The sequence below is a fragment of the Sorex fumeus genome, unplaced genomic scaffold, assembly GCF_029834395.1.
Source record: "Sorex fumeus unplaced genomic scaffold, SorFum_2.1 ptg000007l, whole genome shotgun sequence".
Classification (NCBI taxonomy): domain Eukaryota; kingdom Metazoa; phylum Chordata; class Mammalia; order Eulipotyphla; family Soricidae; genus Sorex; species Sorex fumeus.
In genome coordinates, this window is record NW_026606064.1 from 1,933,127 (window position 1) to 1,951,327 (window position 18,201).

At 43.7% G+C, this 18,201-nt stretch overlaps 1 protein-coding gene across 1 annotated transcript; it reads right to left on the reverse strand.

Annotated features, from left to right (window-relative positions):
- Nucleotides 1-1,158: 1,158 nt before the first annotated feature.
- Nucleotides 1,159-13,716, reverse strand: FAM111A (FAM111 trypsin like peptidase A). The gene is made up of 5 exons (XM_056133973.1): nucleotides 13,679-13,716; nucleotides 11,463-11,493; nucleotides 9,538-9,653; nucleotides 7,094-7,183; nucleotides 1,159-2,859 (listed from the first exon to the last, which is right to left on the reverse strand). The coding sequence occupies exons 4-5, from the start codon at nucleotides 7,172-7,174 to the stop codon at nucleotides 1,213-1,215; spliced, it is 1,728 nt and encodes a 575-aa protein (XP_055989948.1). The 5' UTR covers nucleotides 7,175-7,183; nucleotides 9,538-9,653; nucleotides 11,463-11,493; nucleotides 13,679-13,716; the 3' UTR covers nucleotides 1,159-1,212.
- Between the last annotated feature and the right edge of the window lie 4,485 nt (nucleotides 13,717-18,201).

The following is an 18,201-nucleotide window of genomic DNA, read 5'->3' on the forward strand; positions in this document are numbered from 1 at the left end:
CACCATCCCAGGGATGTATTGTCTCAGCAAAGACCCCTGTCGACGTTTTGGGTAAAGGATAACTTAGGATGCGTGCAGACTGCCAACGCTCCAGGAATGTATTGTTCTAGCTAAGACCCTTGTAAATGTCCTGGGTAATGGATAACTCAAAATGCGGGAGATGACTAAGGCTTAATGATTCCGGCTATGACTTTGCTTGTGCTGACAATCAATGTACGTAAAGGCTGATCTTTGAATCTATAGGCTAAGGAGTGATGTAATTTTAAATGGATTGGTCAAGAAAGTATATGTTGTTACAAATCTATTGGCTATGAAATGTGCGGGCTTTGTTGTAATGGTTGATGAAGGCCTATGTAAGATCCCCTTTGAAGAAGCTCGGGGCTCTCAGCCACTGCCCACTCTGGAGTATGCTGTGGAGCCCCAGCATGCTGGTCTAAATAAACCCCGTTTTTACTCCTGCAGGAATTGTGTCTGTCTGGTCTCTCCGCGCCTCCCAGGGCCAGGGGACTCCCGATCCCAACAGTAGAAGAACCTTATGTTGTGGAGGGCCTAGGTTCTCTCAAGCACACGTTCCCCTTGCTAGTCTCTCCGTGGTCCCTCTTGCAGCCCTGCTCTCTCCTTCTCCCGCTCCCTTCTAGTCTCGGCTGACACTCCACCCAGTCAGGTCGCCAAATCAACATAAGACAGCCCTTCCTGAGGACCCATCTAAAAGGTAATTCCAAAGCCCTTCCTGACTGCCCAAGGGCAAACTACCTCTTAAGGAACTATCAAATATCAACTATTCCTGAGGTTATGCAGGAAGGACAGAACAGTGTTATCTTACAGGCTGTGACATTCTGTCTCTGGCAGATTAAGAAGATAAATCTAACTTTGCAACCAAAATTCTTTTTTTTTTTTAACTTTTTGGGTCACACCTGGCGGTGCTCGGGGGACCATATGGGATACTGGGAATCGAACCCCGGTGGGCCGCGTGCAAGGCAAATGCCCTACCCGCTGTGCCATCGCTCCAGCCCCTCAACCAAAATTCTTTAACTTTGCAAAATCTATCCAAAGTGTTAACTGGGAATGCCAGTTAGATACTTTGGTATCTGTTGGTGGCAGAGGCTCCCCTCACAACTTGTGCAATCATTATTTCTTACTATCAAATCCGCAGCCCCCACGCCCTATGGAATGCAAGGAATTTCCCTTAAGAAAACTGAATTCTCGCCATTCTCAATCCTCCATTTCTTCATCCTGAATGGGATTGGCAGCTATTTCTAAATACCACTTAGGAAAGTTCTTCTCCATATGACTAAGAATGGAACGCATACACGGGCCAAACTCAATGAGTGTATCTTTGTGGAAGTTAATACTCAGACCAGCAGCATGCATGCCCAACAGCGAACCCTCTGCATTAAACACAGGGGATCCAGAAGCCCCGAAGAAAAAAGAGCTGTGATAGGTAATCACATCATTATTTTCACTTATTTCCTGGAAACTCCTTTGAGTGAACATGTGGAAAAAGGGAACCTCTGCCTGCCTAGCCAGACATTCTTGTTCTCGCTGAGCCTGAGGGATCACAAGGCAAGACTCCGTAGACTTTGGCTTTCCTTCTGGGTGACCAATTATATATATCAAGCCATCAAATGATGCAGGATGAAGTCCCTTGTAGAGTCCACAAGGAACTTGGACTTTCTCTATTTTCAGTTTCAAAACAGCATAATCAAGACTTTCATCAGCTACCTCAAACCAAGGCTCAAGAGAGAAGCATTTCTCTTCCTTCTGTATAACCGTTTCATAACCAAATGACACCTTTGTACACTCACTAACTAAGGTTGCCCACTTAGTTTGATCTACTCCCTTTCCCACAATATCTCTCACCACATGCCAACAAGTGAAAATGAACTGCTTGTGAAAAACAAAGCAGGTGGCACAGCCCATATTTCCCTTGTTGTTCCATGAGAGGTACCCAACTGAGCTGCTGAGATTATAAAGAAGTTTGTGTACTGTCACTGGAGTAGAGTCCTTGACCAGTTTTGAAAAGTTTGTTTTGTGTAAGTTAAAGAATCTGGCTTTTCTTTTGGCTCCCTTGAATTCCTTCTCAAAGTTTTCTTTGAATTTTTCACTTTCTGTTTTCAAACCAGGGTACAGGTCTAAACTTGCTTCTGTATTTCTCTCTCCTGTCTCAAGATTCTGAGCACCGGCTGTCCTTGAGCTACTCCTTTTCTCAAACTCAAGCTCAAAGAGTCTTCCCTCCAGGTCATCCACGAGCTGGGAGCTCTCTAAAATGTATTCCTGGTTTTCCACAAGTTTCCAAACACTGTTCTCCACAGAGGGCAGAAACCTGCCGTCCCGGCACAAAGCTTCCTTAATGGTTTCTCCTTCAAAACCATAGACACAGAGTTTGTTCCCTTGCTTGTGAAGTTTCCTGCACTGAACAATCCTTTCCGCCCTCTTCCCAACTGTATGAATATAAAATTTGACACAGTTGGTGTTAAAATCAGGAGAATAGTCAAGTAACCAGTTGATGTTGACTTCTGTCTCCCCACTCTGACTTCTAATTACGATAATTTGCAAACGAGTGACTTCAGGCAAACAGTGGAGGGGGCTGTGAAGGGCTAAGTAAGCTTCAATGCCCTGTATGGTACGCACCAGCACTTGCTTGCCACTCTGAGAGATCATGATTGCTTTGAGAGCTCCAACACACTTCAGTGCCCTATATAAGATGTCTTTCTTGCTGTGTGAATACTCAATTGGTCTGCTTTCTCCCTCAACTTGAATTAAAAGTTTTATTTTCGAATCTTTGGGCCCTTTGGCCTGGATGCCAGGTTTCTCTTTTGCATCATTCCCAGAGTCCTTCTCCGTTTCCTCTTTGCTGACCTAAAAATTAAGGTTAAAAAAAAATGCTCAAACTCTGAATGTTATACTAGTCTTTTCATGAAAGTCCTACAGGAATCTCAGAAACAGTGTCCAGATTGTGAATACAAGGAAGTCCAAATTTGAGCTGGCATTCAATGTTAAGCTGTTTTCTGTCCCATCACATCAGTTAAGCTCTTACTGCTGCTATCTTGTTATATTTTTCTGAGAAATTTGAGGATAAACAATTTTTCAGGACCAACAAAATCAGACTCTTAAAGTAGTATTTCTTTTTTGTTCTCTTCTTTCACTTTTGGATTTTTGGGAGCCACGCCAGGATATGCAGAGAACTTATTCCGGAACCAGCACTCAGGGATCAGTCCTGGTGGGGCTTCAGTGAACATGAGGAATGTCAGGGATCAAGCCCTGATCAGCCGTGTGCAAGGCAAATGCCCTAACCCCTGTGCTATCTCTCCAGCACCAAAAGTATTATTTCTAGTATTGTTGACTATATTAAATACACAGTTCTTACTTTTATCAAGCATGGTGATAAACTGCAGCAAACACTTGTTCTTAAGGTGTCAAACTCAGCAGGAATAAATTCCCATGGTTTCTTACCAGGTATGAAATGTTAAAACCAACAGTAGCTCACTAATCATATGGTCAAAACAGTATAGTTATTTCTAATAATACAAACCTTTCACTCAGTATCTATCATATAAAGACTTAAACTATTTCTCCTATTATATCCATTAATATCCAGAGAAATTGTACAGTGGATAAAGCACTTACCTTGCATGCAACCCACACTGTTCAATCCCTGGCACCCCAGAGGGTCCCCCAAGCCTTGCCAGAAGTGATCCTGGAGCTCAGAGTCATGAGTAAGCCCTGAGCACCAGTAGGGGTGACACCAGAAAAAAAAAAGTTGCAAAGGCAACAACTGGTGCCGGGAAAATTTTCAATAACGTTTTTTAAAAATCCTATGAAATGAAAAGGAACATACATTGCCTTTCTTTTCCACAAGGCAACTGAGGCACAAAACCTTTTGTTTTGACAGGAGCATATTCTATGGCTGCAAAGAACTACTGGGTAAAGCACGCATCAGAACTTCCAAGTACTTAATTCATTCTTTATTAGAACATACAATCTTCTTAAAGGGGAATGGGAATGGGGAGAATTTTTAAATCTCTAGTTTCCTTTTAATAGGAAGTTATTTAAAAAACAGTGCAAGGGAGACAGAATAAATAAGGAGGATAAATCAAATACCAGAAATTCCCACAGAAACTAAGAGTACCTAATCCTTCTACCTAAGTAGCACTTTTCTCCTCAGTCACAATCATCATTCCATGTGTGTCCAAAGATGTGGGTGCAGGAAGGCCAGAGCCATAGTACAGCGGTAGGGCATTTGCCTTGCATGTGGCCAACCTGGGTTCGATCCCTGACATTCCATATGGTCCCCTGAACACTGCCAGGAATAATTCCTGAGTACAGAGCCAGGAGTATTCCACCTAAGCAATACCAGGTGTGACCCAAATAGCAAGAAAGAAAGAAGGAAAGAAAGAAAGAAAGAAAGAAAGAAACAAACAAACAAACAAACAAACAAAATAGGTGCAAATGTGCCAGCCATCACTGGCCAGTAAGGGACTGAAAATCCAGGATTGTTGTGATTATTAAATGTAGCATCAGAGGCTGGAGCGATAGCACAGTAGGTAGGGCGTTTGCCTTGCACACGGCCGACCCGGGTTCGATTCCCAGCATCCCATATGGTCCCCTGAGTACTGCCAGGAGTAATTCCTGAGTGCATGAGCCAGGAATAACCCCTGGGTCTGACCTCCCCCCCAAAAATGAATAAATAAATAAAATGTAGCATCACCTTTCATAATGCCTAATGTAATGATTGGCTCAATAATAGGTTAACTTTTATTTCAGAGAGAAAAGTAACGTAGATTTATTCTGTCTATACAGGGAACTATCAAATAATATCCCTACAGCCTACATGTCAGAAGTGCTCTTGTCACATACCCAAGGGTACACGCTAACAGATTTCCAACTATTCAGACCATTTTGGGCATAAAGACACTTTCAAAAGAGATACTGGGGGAGCATATCAGAAGACATTTTAGCTCTCTGTCATAAAGTAGCACAGAAAATGGCAAAACTAGGTCTTTTCAAGATATTTGTATATTCTAGTCAAGAACCAGGATAAAAAAAAAAAGAAGTTAAAACATTTTTGCTTCAGTCTCAAGTGATCGCCATTTCTCTATCATCTGCCTGATAAGTTTAGATAAAATTTTGTTTATTTATTTTTATATCACTAATTTTTCAGCTTTTTAAAAAACTAATTTTTAGGGGCTGCAGCGATAGCATAGCGTGTAGGGCATTTGCCTTGCACGTGGCCTACCCGGGTTCGATTCCCAGCACCCCATATGGTTCCCCGAGCACCGCCAGGAGTAATTCCTGAGTGAAGAGCCAGGAATAATCCCTGAGCATCACCGGGTATGGCCCAAAAAGCAAAAATATAATAATAATAATAATAATAATTTTTATCTGTATTTTAGGTAACATGGCTACTGTAATATAACTTTCATGGTTTTGTCATACAAAATTATTGTACTTTCACCAAACCAAAGTACTCAATAACCTCTACCAGCATCCTTAAGAGATTTCAAATCTCTTTTGCTCTTCCCACACCAGCACACTGCTTAGTAATTTTGGTTTTGTGCTCAAAATAAGGGACTGTCATCATTTAATACTGTACTCTTCTTTCCCATGGTTAGTACCTCTATAGACCACAGATGAGCCTGTGGTTACACTAGATAACAGATCACAGTTCAGAGAAACAGCAACTTAAGTCAAATCTTTATGCTACTTTTGTTTAGAGCAACAATTTACTTCTCTCCTCATCAACAAGCTAAGGGTAATAAATCTACTGCTTGCCCAACAAGGTTATGTTTTAGATTCAATAATTTAATTGTTTTATAAAGTACTAAGTATAGTTTGTTCTTTTGATCACATAAATTTGCCATATTTGGGGACACATATGACATGAAGCTACAAAATACCACTAATTCTGTCTTTATTCCATGGAAATTGACTAAAGAAATTTATATTTCACCCTTTGCTGTTGTTCAAAAAATGTTACAATCATTTTTATTAGAGATGATTTGGACAAAGAGATGATTTGTATTAGAACTCCCTTCCCCACTGCCATACCCTGCAAATAGAAGAAAATGGATGAGATGCTAAGCGAAATGAGTCAGAAAGAGAGGGATAGACATAGAAAGATTGCATTCATCTGGGGGATATAAAGTAACAAAATATGAGATTAATACCCAAGAATAGCTGAGATCAGCACCAGCAGGATTACTCCATAACTTAGAGGCCAGCCGGGTATCCTAGAGGAAAGGGCAGTTCAGATAGAGAAGGGAGCACCAAATAAAGGATGTTTGGAGGATCCTCCCAGGAGGGGAGATGCATGTCGAAAGTAGACTATGGACTGAACATGTTTGCCACTCAATGCCTCTTTTGCAGACCACAACACCCAAAAGGAGAGAGAGAACACAGGGGATTGCCCTGCCACAGAGACAGGGGGGATGGGGGGATGGGGGTGGGAGGGATATTATCCATGGTGGTGGAGGACGGGCACTGGTGGAGGGATGGGTATCTGATCATTGTATAATTGAAACCAAAGCACAAAAAATTGTAAATCTACAACTTTAAAAAAAATAAAATAAAATAAAGGGAAAAAAAAAAAAGAAAATGGATGAGAAAGACTTTAACCTTAAATTCTCATCATAAGGCAATTTTTTGGTAGTAGTGACTATGAAATCCAATGTCAGAGGTAGCTAAGTCTACAATTGGTACACTCTGTACAATGCAGCTAAAAAAAAGACAAAATCATGCCATTTGCTGCTATATGATGGGACCAAGAGAATCATACTGGTGAAGTCAGTGGGAAGGAGAGAGATAGTCACTTAATGATCCCTCTCCTGTGTGGCATAGAAGTATACTTAGGAAGGAGCAACAAATGGCCAAAGGCAACAGAACTGAAAAGTTGGTCTACAGAACTGACCTTATCTGGGGGGAGATGTAATGGTTATAAGGGACGCTGGTGGAGGGAAGTGGGCACTCTAGGGGTGGGGATGGTGTGGAATTAACTTATACATTAAATTATCATTAGCAGTATTGCAGATTGCCGCAATAACAATGTGGGGGGAAATAAATAAGTATATTTCATAAACATCATTCATAAACATACCGGAGAGAAAAACTGCTCCATTCTCAAATTCGTCTTCTCATTGAATGGGATCCTCTGGGATCTGCGATTCTTAGAACTCATGATGGCTTGCTGAAACAATAATTTCAAATTCAAGGTTCATGTTACGGTAGTGTCTCCATAGTTATCTATTAATTGTAAAGATGATAAGATCTTTCCCAGTTTTCCTCCTTCAGCTCTCAACACACTCTCCTGTGTGGTATTAACTTAGTCAGCAGACAGCTTATCCACCAGTGAAAATCACCTCAAAAATAAAACGCTACCTTTGATATAAAAAACGGCATGAGACTAATATTTCAAGGCCATAGAAAACAGGGGCCAAGGGGACTGGTCAATGGTTGGAAGCTTGCAACAAGTGTGTTTGGTATAGACAACAGTTAGGACAGAGGAGGGACCATTATGACAAAAATGGTTGGAAATGATCACTGTGGACAAGAACTGAGTGTTGAAAGTAAGAAAGGGATATAGATTTTCACCTTTCAGCATCTGTATTGCAAACCATAATGCCCAAAGGGAAAGGGGAGAGGAGGGGAAAGAAGAGGTGGGGGAGGATGAGGTGGGGGAGAGGGGAAGGAGAAGGAGGATGAGGAGGTTAAGAAGGAGAAGAGGGAGAAGAGGAAGAGGAGCAAGAGGAGGAGGAGGGAAGAGAAAGAAGAGGAGAAGCAGGAGGAGAAAGAGGAGGAAGAGGATGAAGATGAGGAAGAGGAAGAACGAGAAGAAAGAGAAGAACAAGAAGAAGATGAAGAAGAAGCAGAATATGAAGAAGAAGAAGAAGAAGAAGAAGAAGAAGAAGAAGAAGAAGAAGAAGAAGAAGAAGAAGAAGAAGAAGAAGAAGAAGAAGAAGATGATGATGATGAACATTTTTGAGTAGAAGAAGTCCTTGGAAGAGTAATGGTACTGGGGGAGTAGAAAAAAAGAAGGAGGAGGAGGAGGAGAAGGAAGAAAGGAGGAGAATGAAGGAGAAGAAAAGAAGGAAGAAGAAGAGGAAAAAGGGAGAAGGAGGAGGATCAAGAAGAAAGAAGAAGAAGGAGGAGGAGGAGGAGGAGGAGGAGAAAACGGAGGAGGAGGAAGAGGAAGAGGAGGAGGAGGAGGAGGAGGAGGAGGAGGAGGAGGAGGAGGATGAGGAGAACAAGTCCCTGCCATAGAGTCTGGGGGGGGGGGGGGTGGCAGGAAGGAAACTGAGGACATCCATCAGTGGTGGGAAATGTATACTGGTGAAGGGACAGGTGGAATATGATATAACTAATCCAATCATGAAAAACTCTGTGACTGTGTATCTCACTGTGATTCAACTAAAAACACAAACAAAATATTTTAAATGAAAAATATTAAAAGCTCCCTCTGAGAGAGCACTCTGCCTCTACACTACTTACTTAACGCAAAACTTCTCTGGATGACAGAGTTCATTTTTCTTTTGCCAAAAAAAAAAAATCATCTTTTAGTTTTTCTATTGTGCAGAGTAGGTACGCCTGCTTTTGCAACTGGGGAAACCAGAAAGTGGCCTGTACAAGACTGAGCTACATGGAAGAGAAGAAGCCCAGAGACAGATGCAAGGACCCAAAAGAGTGGGCTCCACATGCCAGGGGAAAAGGCAGCTTAGATAGAGAAGGGAGCACCAAATAAAGGGTGTTTGGAGGATCCTCCCAGGATGGGAGATGCATGCTGAAAGTAGGTTATAGACCAAACATGATTGCCACTCAATGCCTCTTTTGCAAACCACAGCACCCAAAAGGAGAGAGAGAACAAAAGGGAATGCCCTGCCACAGAGGCAGGGTGGGTTGGGGGTGGGGGGGATACTGGGATCCATGGTGGTGGAAAATGGGCACTGGTGGAGGAATGGGTACTCAAACATTGTATAATTGAAACCCAAGCACAAAAATTTGTAAGTCTACAACTGTAACTCATGGTGTTTCACTAATAAAAATTTTAAAAAAACACAAAAACAAAACAAAAAACAGCGGGCTGTGTTGGAGGTACTCTCATAAATGTGCTCTACTTATGCGAAACTCTACTCTAGCCTCCATTTAAGAAAGAGGTGAGGACCAGAGAGATAGTACAGGGGTAAGTAAGAACCAAGAACAGCCCCTGAGCACAGCTGGCCCAACCTGTCCCTACCAGCCTGTCACCCCACCCCCTCCAACAATCCCCTCCAAAAAAAAAAAAAGAGAAAGGAAGAGCTGAGAAACACAGGATTAAATAAGCATCAAAAAACGAATTAAGAAAACAAAACCAATTTAGAATGAGAGATTAGGGGCCAGAGTAATAGTACAGCGGGTAGGGCCTTTGCCTTGGACGCAGCTGACCTGGGTTTGATCTCCAGCATCCCATATAGTTCCCCAAGCACCACCAGGAGTGATTCCTGAGTGCAGAGCTAATCCCTGAACCAGATGTGAACCCCTTCCCCCCACAAAAGAATGAGAGCTTACCCAGGCAGAATCTGGAACTTTCCTGCTGCTTTATTTCTTGTTGGAAGAGGTATGCCACCTGTCTTTCTCCTCTGAGGTCACTCTCTCACTCTCTTGCTCTCTCGCTTTCTCTCGCTCTAAGAAAATGAACAATATAAACAATATCTGCAATAATGATAAACATCACTAGAATAAAAGACTAGGATGGTAACAGCTGTTTTCAGAATCCAGACACCTAAGAGGAAACTCAGTTCATGCAAGCCCCTCAAGAAAGCTTCACTTATGGGGGCTGGAGCCATATTACAGTGGGTAGTGGGCTTGGCTTATGTACCTGTCCTGGGTTCCATTTCTGGCATCCCATAAGATGCCCCATGCATGGCTAGAAATGACTCCTGAGTGCAGAACCAGAAATAACCCCTGACTAACACTTGGAGTGACCGAAAAACAAAAACAAAACAACAAAAGTGTCACTTATAAAGAGCCCTTCAATGAATACACGGAGAACAGAAGATAACTCATATAAACATTACAGTCCTGGAAAAGAGGTATTCATAGTTTCCCTTCGCTATTCAAGAACTGATACATTCAGAGAGATTACGCGCCACACTCAGGCTCACGCAGCCCCAGGAAAATATGATTTTGGAAACTTCTGAACATTTTGAGCAGAAAAAGAGAACAGTACAGTGAATACATCATGGAGTTAATTTTTCCTTTGCAAATTTACATCTTTTAGTTTTCCTATACTATAGTTAGAAAAGTCTGACATTTTATCACGAGTTATTATTTTTCATCCGTAAATATGAAGGACTTCTCAACCTTAATTCTGATCTGTTCAGACCAAGTTGAAACACCCACTGGCTTTTAGTTATTGTGTCCCATAAGTCTTTTACTTGAGGTAAAGCATGGGCTTTTTTAAAAAGACATTTCTATTGAATCACTGTGAGATAGACCCTTACAAAGCTGTTCATTATTTGGTTTCAGTCATCCAGTGTTCCAAAACCCATCTCTCAACCAGTGTACATTTCCCAATATCAATGCTCCTGATTTCCTTCAGCCTGTGTCTATGGAAGGCACTCTCTCTCTCTCTCTCTCCCTCTCTTCCTCTCTCTCCCTCCCTCCCTCCCTCCTTCTCTTCCGGAACCCTCCACTCTCCCTCTCTTTTGGGCATTGTGGTTTGCAATATAGATACTGAAAAGTTATCATTCATATCTCTTTACCTCAGTTCTTTCCAGTGTGATCATTGCCAAATATTATTATCACACTGATCCCTTCTCTCTTACCTACCCTCCACCCCACACACACTTCTGGTAAATTCCAACCATTGGCAAGTCCTCTGAGCCTGGTTCCCTAACCTTGACTATCAGCCTTCTACTATATACTCTTTCATATACCATAATGAATGCAGTCATCCTATATCTGTCCCTCTCCTTCTGACTCATTTCTCCCGGAAAGCATAGGCTTCCTGAAGGAAGCAAAGAGCCATTGATAGAACATCCCCCTCCTAGGATGCTTCTGGACATTGTTGTTCAACTTCTCTCTAAACCCTATATTTCTTGTCAAGTGGAACTTTCCTGAAAACTAGGCTAACTCTCTTAACCATCTCTGTGTAGAGCATTTCTGGTTTCCTCCAGCAACACGTTCTTAGCTGCTGGTTTATAAAATGAATCACTAGCTGTAAATGAAGGCACTACATTAAAAATGCTGTACCACAATTAGTGTTCATTAAAGCAGTTGCGTTCAACTGCCAGACATCAGGGACTGTATCCAGGCTTCAGTCTGGGTCAGATTTCTGTTTCATTCTTCAAACCACATCGACAGGTATACAAGCAGGATCAACCTCCATTGTCATAACCATTTAAAGACTTTAGCTCAATGCCTGGCACATAACAAAAATACAATAATGCATATTCCTGCTGTTAGTATTATCAGAGTATCAAGGTACTCACCACGAAGATGCTTTTTTACACAGCAGAGAACCTGGCAGAACAGAAATAGAAGCAAACAGTTAATGTCTGGACTACATTGTAAGATGCTAAAGAAAAGACCTAATACCCAACCATGAAGAGAGGTTGCAGGCCCGGTGAGACTGATGACTCATCTTATGTAACTTGACAGAGGACGCATGTGCCCAGAAAAGAGTCTACTGAAGGAGATAGAAATGTGAATTTGCAAAGTTCACTGGGTAGACCTCGAGGAATCACAAGGAAGAGAGACACCAACACCCCAAGAGCTACCCTAAGCAACATATCTGGAACCCAGATAGAACCATGTTTTATTCAATATGAAAATTGTCCTCCTGCAGCTGCTATTTGAGAGTCGAGAACATTCTTCCTGACCTTGACCTTCTCCAACAATAAGGACATAAAGCAACACAGTCCTTCTGGGCCTGTTTCCAGACCTACCAAAGGGCTCCTCCCCCTTTAGAATTTCCCTCTTTCCCCTCCTCTCTTCCCTCCCTCTCTCTTCCCTGCCCTCACTCTCCTTTGTCTTTCTGCTACATTAATTCGCTCCTAATTCTCCTCTACTTCTCTTCCTCTTATTCCTCTCTTCTAGCCCTCTCTCCCTTTCCTCCTCTGATCCCCTACTCTACACATCCGTGTTTGCTCTCCCGGCCTCTCAGTCTTGTCTCTTTTCCTCCTTTCCTTTCTGCTCCCCTCACTCACCCAGAACCCTCCTGTCCAACCATTTCTCCTTCTCTCCCTCACAGAATTGTTCTCTCTCCTCCCTCTCTCACTTCCTGCTTCTCTGGGTTACCTCTTCTCCTTTTTCTTGTTTTCCTCTCTTCCCCACCTCTTCCTTCCCCTCCCATCTCAGTCCTTCAAATTCAGCCCTCTCCCTTAACTCGCTCTCCTTCTCTCCCTCCTCTCTTCCAGGGCTCTCCCTCTCCCTCCTTCCAACTCCCCACTTTCCTCCCAAGGAGCACTGGCTCTGCAGAAGCACACCCGCTTATTGAGAGGCATTGCTTGGATCTCTTCGAACTCTCTGCTTCGTCACTCTGTGCAATAAGAACCAGGTTCCAGCATCATCTTGGTCACCTGGAGGTGAGAAGCAAGTGTGGCCCTGGCCTCTGAGCCTTCCCCTGACTTGGAGGTCCTCCTGCATCTGCTCAACCCCCAAACAACACCTGCCAGCCCAGACACCTTAGCCCACCTTGCCTGCTCCAGCCTGTCTGCCTGCTGCCAGCACCAGAGCCCAGGGACGCCCATCGGAGTCCAGCACCAGGTAGGCTAGTCTTGGTGGGGTTTGCTAGGCTTTATTCTGCTTTGGAGGCTTCTGCTCAGCTGCCTTTTGGTACTTTCGCTTTCATTTCCCTCTGATGCCTTCAGCTGAAACCTCCCATCGCATCTTCCCACTATTCCTTTTGCATCCTGTCCAAGGGAATCCTAGGCACCACATCAGGACTCCCAAACCCTGCCGAAGTGATCTCTGAGCCGAGTCTGGAGTCAGCTTACTCCAGGTGTGACCCACCACCTCCTCTCCAGACCAAAATAAAGGGCAGTGGCATGAGCTGAACCCCCAAAGCGACTAAATGGACAGCTTGCAGAGCCCCCAAGGTGGGTGAGGCTGGCCAGGCTGAGCTCATGGGGACTGCCAGTGAGCTGAAAGTCAGGATGACAGAGGAAAAGGAGGATCAGGCGGAAGAAGGAAGTGGGGAGTCCTCCCTCATCTATTCATGAAACACTTCAAACCCTCTTCTTCCACCTCTCCTTGTGTTTTTGGTTGTTGCTGTTTTTTGGGTTGGGATTTACATTTATTTTGTAGATTTGGATTTTTCTGTGTGGGGTCGGGGTATGTAAATTTTGAAGCTTGCTCAGACCCAACCTTGGGTGTTATTGTGAACATGAACTTGTTAAAAGGAAACCCAGGATGCCACCGAGAAAGGAGATGACTCGGGATGTTTGGGGTGTGACTGTGAGCCTGAAATTTTGTAAATCAACCCAACTCCAAGCTCCACCGAGGCACACTGTTTGGCACGGCGCCCTAGTCTAGCTGAAAAGGCCTTTCCAAAACTAAAACTCTTTCACATTGAGTCAGAGGAGCGGAACTTGGGCCCTGCCTGCACCCACCTCTGCCCCCAAAGCCTCTTTCGCTCTGGGGCCTGGAGTCTAAGTCACTCACACATTCATAGCTCCAAGTTCGATCCCAGAGCAGAACTACTCACCGATCAGAGACACAGCCTGGGAACAGCAGTGCGCGGTTCCAAGTTGGATCCCAGAGCACTCTAACTCCTTAGAGCTCAAAGGAACCACCTCGGAAGAGCAGCCGTGCCGTGCGTGCGGGCACAGGCAAACGAAGCAGCAGGGCCGGACTGCAAAGCCCAGCTGGGCTCATCACACTGCGTGGGCGAACTGACGGGCCGTCTGACCAATGGGAGGAGAGAAATTCATCCTCCTAGAAAGCTGATTGGCCCCTTAGCAGTCCGGAGTTCGCGCTCTAAATCTCTCGCCAACCGGCCCGAGTATAGGAAATTAAATCTGAGCGCGAGAAGAGATCAGCGAGGCGCAGGCGCCGTGGCGTGGGGGGCGGGGGGAGGGGGCGGCGAGCCCGCCCTGGGAGGATGTGACCTGCGAGGCGCTGAGCCCGCACAATGACGTGCTCCGCGAGGCGCGCCGAGCCCGCGCGTGCTTGCAGCAGCCTCGCTCTCTCCGGGCGCGCCGGGGCTGCGGGGTCCGCTGGGCGCTAGCCTTGGGGTCTCTGCACGGGTCAGGGAGCTTTGGCAATTCCCGCCGCTGTCCGTCAGCGGGAGGCACAAGGCTTCGTTTGTTGCCCCTGGAGACTGGGCTCAGGCTCAGGTCCTGCTCTTGCCTGCGGGGCTTTTCACCTGCTTGCAGGCGACCAAGTGGCCCCAAGCAGCCAGTCGCATAGGAGGAACCCCCTCCTATTCCCCTCTCCCCACCCCGACTCCAGTGGAACTTGGGACCCTCCTGAAAAGACCCTCCAGTGGAATTTGGGACCCTCCTCTAGTGGAAGTAGGGGCTGCGGGCTCTTGTAGAACAGGCTAACCAAGGGGAAGAGGACAGCACCTGCTCACCTGGTTGCCAGAATTGTTACTAGTTAGGACAAAGCAAACACTTGAGTTTCTGATGGAAGGCTCTAGAATTAGTCATCTCTAAAGTGATGATCAGAATCCCAGAACTCGTCATCTCCAAACTGGTGATCAAGATTGTTAGAGAGAAAAGAATCTTCCTCCTTAGCAATCTGAATAGGCACAGATTCAATACGTTAATATATTCTTGAAAAGCTGCTTAAGCGGGGACACTATGATAGTGATGAATCTCTTGCATCTCCTAGAACCTGGTTCGTGCAAAGGCGATGAGGTTGGAATAATAACTGAAAGCTCTTTCCAGACTTGGCTTAAAGTAAAATATACGCAAAGCAGTGATAATCACAGCTTAAATTCCAGTTGCTTATTGAGGTTTGGAAATAATTATCATTAAAAGGTCTTAAAAGCCTTTTTTTTTTTTGAACAGGGAAAGATATCATGATTACTGCAAAAAGATCCAAGTACAAAATAAAATTTACTGCAATAAACTTTAGATGCCAGAGTTGAAAACTCTATTAAGAACAACTTTGTAAATCATGGTGTCTTAATTTTTACGATGTCTTTTTAAGTTTTAAAAAATCTTTTAAAGTATAAAAATGGTGTTTAATAATTAAATAGTATAAAAATAACACCAAAATATTAAGACTGATGGGAAACATACCAGTTGTTTCAAATTGGTGTTATTCTTAAATTTTCCTTAAGCAATACAGGTGGCAGGCAGCCAGATGTACATAGACAGAAAACCATTTATGCACAGGGACCTTGGCAGATGCTTGTCTGGAGACAGAATTACTATATAAAAAGCAAGAGGCAGTAGAGAATGGTTGAAATTTCCTGGCACCACTGGGAATAGGACATTAGTTCTGGAAAAGGACATTTGCATAGACCCTGGGTACTAGGATCTCATAGGCAAAAGAACTAGATATTATTTTTAAAGTTGTATATATTCTAAACAGAATGTGACACTATGAGCATAAAGATGTGATTTACATATTTTGGTATATAAAATATTCAAATAGTGTGTGTGTGTGTGTGTGTGTGTGTGTGTGTGTACATACTGGCAAGTAAGTGTGTGTACAACTTACTTGTGTACAACTCAGTTCTAGAGAAACTGAGTCCACCAGGCATTTCAAGAATTCTGAGACGATTCTCACATTCTCAAGATACAAGCAAGTTTTGAGTGGCAATGGTAGAGGCATAAGAAGTGACAGGGGGAGGCGGGGTGGGAGGGGGCTGGAGCAATAGAATAGTGGGTAGATCATTTGCTTTGTACAAGACTGACCCAGGTTCGATTCCCAGCATCCCATATGGTCCCCTGAGCACCACCAGGAGTAATTCCTGAGTGCAGAGCCAGGAGTAACCCCTGAGCATCGCCGGTTGTGACCCAAAAAAACAAAAAATTTAAAATTAAAAATTAAAAAAAAAGTAGTGACGAGTCTTGAGTTTATTCTAGAGTAAGCCTACATGCCTTGTTTATGGATTGGAGTGTTTCAGAAATATGAGGAGAGAAAAGAGAACTTGATGGTATTTCCTGGACTTTTGATTTGAGCAACTTAAGGACAAGGTATCCAGCAATGGGCAGAGGGGAAGCTGAAGAGCTACTTCGCCGGTCAGGCTGTGCCTTTGTGACTTAATCTGCTTCCATACATGGACTGTGGGAAATGAATCCTCTGCAGCTGAAGAATAAGAAACAAAGTGGAAGGATTCCCATGCAGTTAATGATTAACGCAGATGCCCAGGGAGGGTAGATAAGGAACAAGGGACTGAACTTAAAGGGGAAGAACATTCACCAAAATAAAAGAGGTTACGACAGGACGGGTGCATGGAGGGAAGAGGAGTGCATGGCAAGGGAGGAAATGTGAAGCTTGGGCTTATGGTGTTAATGATGTTGATTATTGAGAAAATAATGATATTAAGGGGCTGGAGCAATAGTATAGCAGGAACTGCACTTGCCTGGCACGAGACATGCCCAGCTTTGATTCCTGCGATCCCATATGATGCCCTGAACACGGCCAGGAGTAATTCCTGAGTGCAAATCCAGGAGAAACCCCTGAGCATCACTGATGTAGTAAAAAAAAACTATATATATTTATATATATCCACTATCTATGTAATATTTTAAATATTATACTTTATATATTTATAAAACACATTTTTCTTTTTTTTTTTAAATTGAATCACCATGAGAACAGTCACAAAGCTTTTCAGTTCAAGTCTCGGTGGGTCATACAATGATCAAATACTCGTCCCTTCACCAGTGCACATTTTTCACCACCAAGAACCCCAGTATACCCCCCTCCCACCCACCCCTAGCCAAAACACATTTTTTCATATATTTTAAATCATGTTAAGGCTTAGCGGAAAGAAAAGAAGCTCACATGGAATTACCTCAGCCAAAAGAAGATAAAATGCCTGCCTTGTTTCTCAGATTCCATGTTTCTAAGGTGGCATGTAAGTTTCACTCTTAGTCCGTTTATGTGTTCCTAATAGAAATCCAACAAGCACACACTACTGACCCCCTTCCTCAGCGCCCTGACCCCAGCAAAAAGCAGATGTTCCCCCTCCCTTTTCAGTTAGAAGCCACCTTAACAGCAGAGTCACATCCTTGGAATAACTAGCCTGATGCCATTGTAGTTTCCGTCGTCCATTTCTGCCGGAAGCGTTGTCTGCGTGGGACCCTAATAAATATACATTCACATTTGGGTTTGCCTTCTTTGAGGCGACTCTGTCGTAAGAATTTTGATTCAAGTCCATTGCGATTCGACAGCAGTGACAGAATAGGGGACTCAAGGATCTCTTGGTTCACTTCACTTTTTGTCGCTATTTTTATGATGTAATTGAAATGGCTTAACACTGCTGGAGTGTTGTCCTCCCCAAAGTCACCTGTTTTCCTTGGAACTGAGCTACTTTGTGATTGTATGTGATTTGCAGTTAAAAGAAAATTAATTGAGAAGACAGAGGTGGTGGGCATGCTGAGGATTGAACCCTGGGCCTCACAGTTGCAAGGCAAGTGTGCAACTGCTGAGCTGCATTCCAAACTCTTTACTTTCAATTTTATTCATTTATTTTGCTTTTTGGGTCACACCTGGCAATGCACTGGGGTTACTTCTAGCTCATGCACTCAGGAATTACTCCTGGTGGTACTTGGGGGATATAGGATGCTGGGAATCAAACTCAGGTCGGCCACGTGCAAGGCAAAAACCCTATCTGTTGTGCTATCGCTCCAGCACCTTTATTTTCAATTTTAATGTTATTAATTATATGACAGATATGGTGGTATTGGGGGCAAGTTTCTGGTCCAGTCTCTTATAAAAGTAAAGAACATCTGCATGATCTCCCAGTGGTTGGCAGAGGTGAGAAGGCATTGAACACTAAACCAGGCCTGACAGAGTGAGATTTTGTCTCACTGACACTCTGTCATGAACTCTAAACGGTGTCCATCTGCTCCTGGACCTAAGTCTTTTTGGTTGTTACTTTGGGGTCACAATCAGCAGTATTCAGGTCTTACTCCTGGCTTGACACTCATTAATATCTCAAACATATCTTTTGCAGTGTTGCGGATTAAACGCAGGTCAGCTACATGCAAGCAAGCACCCACCCACTCTACTCTCGCTCCAGCTGGAGACCCAATTTTAACAAAG

Bases quoted from the DNA above. Each gene is read 5' to 3' on its own strand.
- FAM111A (XM_056133973.1), bottom strand. From the start codon at position 7,174: ATGAGTTCTAAGAATCGCAGATCCCAGAGGATCCCATTCAATGAGAAG. The intron at 2,860-7,093 runs GTATGTTTATGA...CTTAATTTTTAG, and splicing joins TGGAGCAGTTTTTCTCTCCG to GTCAGCAAAGAGGAAACGGA.